The 3,143-nt window shown below is 44.3% G+C and overlaps 1 protein-coding gene across 1 annotated transcript in view; it reads right to left on the bottom strand.

The window, feature by feature from the left end:
* LOC107290740 (zinc finger protein OZF-like) overlaps positions 1–3,143 on the bottom strand; it is a 27,023-nt gene that overhangs the window by 5,755 nt on the left and 18,125 nt on the right. Inside the window, exon 5 of the mRNA XM_015819645.1 lies at positions 1,138–1,283. Within this exon, the coding sequence (XP_015675131.1) occupies positions 1,138–1,283 (146 nt within the window). The remainder of the gene's footprint in view (positions 1–1,137; positions 1,284–3,143) is intronic.

The raw sequence follows: 3,143 nt of genomic DNA, 5'->3' as shown, positions 1-3,143 counted from the left end.
TTATTAGTCTGAACATCTTTTTTGTATCGTGATAAACAATGTACCAAACCCCAAAGATGAACTTTAGCCAAAATCTGAGTTTTTAAACAAGTTCATGAATAAACGGTATGAAAATGCTTCGGCGGTAGCAAAGAAATCCCAGGGGTAGGACCTAAATTTAATATGACTTTGCCTTGCCTTTTTTGGAAAGAAAAATGATATCACAGGGTCAAGACGGATGTTAGCTCTTCAAGGGAGGCTAAGTCACGAAACAAAACCCAAAAGAGTTCCAGAATTCTTATTTTATTGATATAGCCTAGAGCAGTGGTTCTCAACCTGTGGGTCGGGACCCCATTTGGGGTCGATCGACCATTTCATGGGGGTCGCCAAGCAAGGCTGTCCGCCATTTTTTTTGTCCACCATTTTTTTGTCCGCCATTTTTCCCCCCTTTTCCGGCGGGTGCCTTACCTCCCTTGGGCTGGGCCAGCTGGTGGTCGGCCTGCTCCATCTCTGCCGCTTGCCAGTTACGCCTCGGCCGGCGCAGGGGGCGGAACCACGCATGCGCAGCGCTCCCGGGCAGGGAAAGTCCTCGACTTACGACCGGTTGGGTAGTCCTCGACTTACGACCGGTTTAGTCCTCGACTTACGACCGGTTGGGGTCGCGGCATTAAAAAGGTTGAGAACCACTGGCCTAGAGAGTAACAGAATCTTAAGATTGGAATGGTGGTAGCCATGTAATACCCATTCTACGGAAGAGAAAGTTGGAGGAGGATAGGAACAGTGCGGCAGTTTTGGAACTTTAGTGTTGGAGAATACCAAGATTATCATGGCTAACCAAGTAATTACATGTCCATCATTTGCAGAAGCAGTACTTCAGTTTCAAATTCTCCCTAATAGTCTCTTGTTCAGTTCCAAATATCATTTCATCTAGTTTAAACATTTCTCTTAAGTCTACATAAGAAAAATATGAAACGGTACATCCCTCTGCAATCAGTTGATCTCTTTACCTTTACTCTCCTCTACGCCGATTCTTCTGATGTCTCTCTTTTGAGCAAAACATTTCTACACTCTATGAGGTTCACTCCTGTATGGACCTTTTCATGCTTTCCAAGGTGGTCTTTTCGGGAAAAGCATTTCCCACACTCCCTGCATTTGTACGGCTTCTCCCCCGTGTGGGTTCTCTCGTGAACCCGAAGCAGTGTTGCTGTGAGAAAACACTTCGCACACTCCCCACATTTATAGGGCTTCTCCCCTGTGTGCCCCCTCTGGTGTCTCAGGAGTTGAGCAGACTCCACAAACCGTTTCTCACATTNCCCCCCCCCCGAATGAACGCAATGCTGGGATCCTCCCTGGGGAGCTAACCTCCCCTCCCCGTTTCTTAGAAAGATGAGAGGAGGGATGGCTGACAGAGTCCCTGGTGCTCCCCATTTGCCTGCCCGAATTCTGGGTGATCCCTACCTTTTCGTTTTGCTCAGTTGGGTGTGTGTGTGATGCTATATGATGTCAGACACGTGGCAAAGATCCCCACCCCTCATAGGATTTGTATGTGTCCGGTAGCTCTAATGATGCAGAGCGTATAACCTATAACATTGTTCCTTGGGCCACCAGACTTAACATGGCCTCCTCCTAGAATGGCTTCCTATTGTTGCTTTGGCAGTGAAGGGTGGGTGGGTGTAAATATATTCACCAGGGTGAGCGATGCGTCACATTGAGGGTTAATTCCATTTCCTGAAAGGGAGGCTGAGGCCATCTTTGGTCCAAAACTACCACCAGATCGTCCTACCTGCCCAAGTTAGACTTTGCCCTCCCTCCCCCCTAAAAAATTATTTTCACTTCATGTGTTGTATCTACCCAACCACCAGAATCCCTTCACCAAGGGCAGAAGCGCTAGAAACCATGGTTAAAGTAATGATTTAGCTGAGGGATTCGTATTTTTTCTGCTGAAGACTGATCCCTGCTTTGGAGGATGTGCTAGGGGCAAAATTGAATTTTTACCTCACAGCTGTTACGGGTTAGCAAAATTATAGAATTAACATGATTTTTTTTCTCCTCTTTCATATTCAATGCTTTTTCTTTTCAGTTCTCTTTAGGCCTCTGAGGCTGTCCTGGTCAAGGCCACAAGACATCTTGAATCTCCTCCTCTTCCTCTCCCCCCTCAGCTCCCTCTTTCTCCCTTCTCTCGTTTACAGCTCAGTTCGTTTTTCCCCTCCTTCCCCCCCCCCATTTCTCTCTTTGACTTGCTCTACCACTTGCCAGTTTCCTTTGTAGAGAAACAGATTCTAAAAGAAATGAACCTAAAGAAGAAATCCAATACACCCACTCCGAACACAATAGGGAACAAACAGCTTCCATAAAAGAATGACCCTATATTTGAACCTAAAGAAGAAGAGCCATGAAAGCATGTTGCTTTTAGAAGAAAACAACAACTAAGAGGAAAGCCTCTAGTAGCTCTCCTAGTCCACTCAAGAGATTATGAACATCTTGGGAAGAAAGTTAAAGAATTAGAAGCATAAGTGGTGTTTTCATCTATACTTCCAACAGAAGGCCAATATCCAATGAGGGAGGAAAGGATTCCAGAAACGAACCACTGGCTTAAAAACTGGTGTCATCAACAGAACTTCGGCTTCCTAGACCATGGTCTGCATTAACAAACTTTAGGGAACAAATAGGGTGAAGTTGAAGTATTAGTACTTGAAGGATGATATGTTATAGTTGCCATGACTGAAAATTGGTGGGATGAAACTCATGACTGGAATGCACTGATGGAAGGATTCAAACTATTTAAAAGAAACAGACCTAACAAAAGAGGAGATGGAGTTGCATTATATATAAAAAGATCACTACATCTCTACAGAAATACATAAAACCAAGGATGAAAACCTCTTAGAATCCATATGGGTCAATATAAAAGGGGAAAAAATGACATTGCTATAGGCGTATACTATAGCCCCCCCCCCAACCAAATAAAAGAAATAGATGAACACTTTACTAATCAATTAATAAATGTATGTAGGAAACATACCACAGTAGTAATGGGAGACTTTAACTACACTGACATCAACTGGGAGAAAAACTCTGCAGCAAATGGGAGATCAAACAGATCCCTAACCAACTTAGCTGACAACCTTGTCATCCAAAACTTAGAGGGAACTAGAGGACTACAC

Source organism: Protobothrops mucrosquamatus, unplaced genomic scaffold (assembly GCF_001527695.2).
Source record: "Protobothrops mucrosquamatus isolate PMUCROS unplaced genomic scaffold, P.Mucros_1.0 scaffold962, whole genome shotgun sequence".
NCBI lineage: Eukaryota > Metazoa > Chordata > Lepidosauria > Squamata > Viperidae > Protobothrops > Protobothrops mucrosquamatus.
Note: the sequence above shows the minus strand (reverse complement) of the source record. Positions and strands in the feature narration are given on the sequence as shown.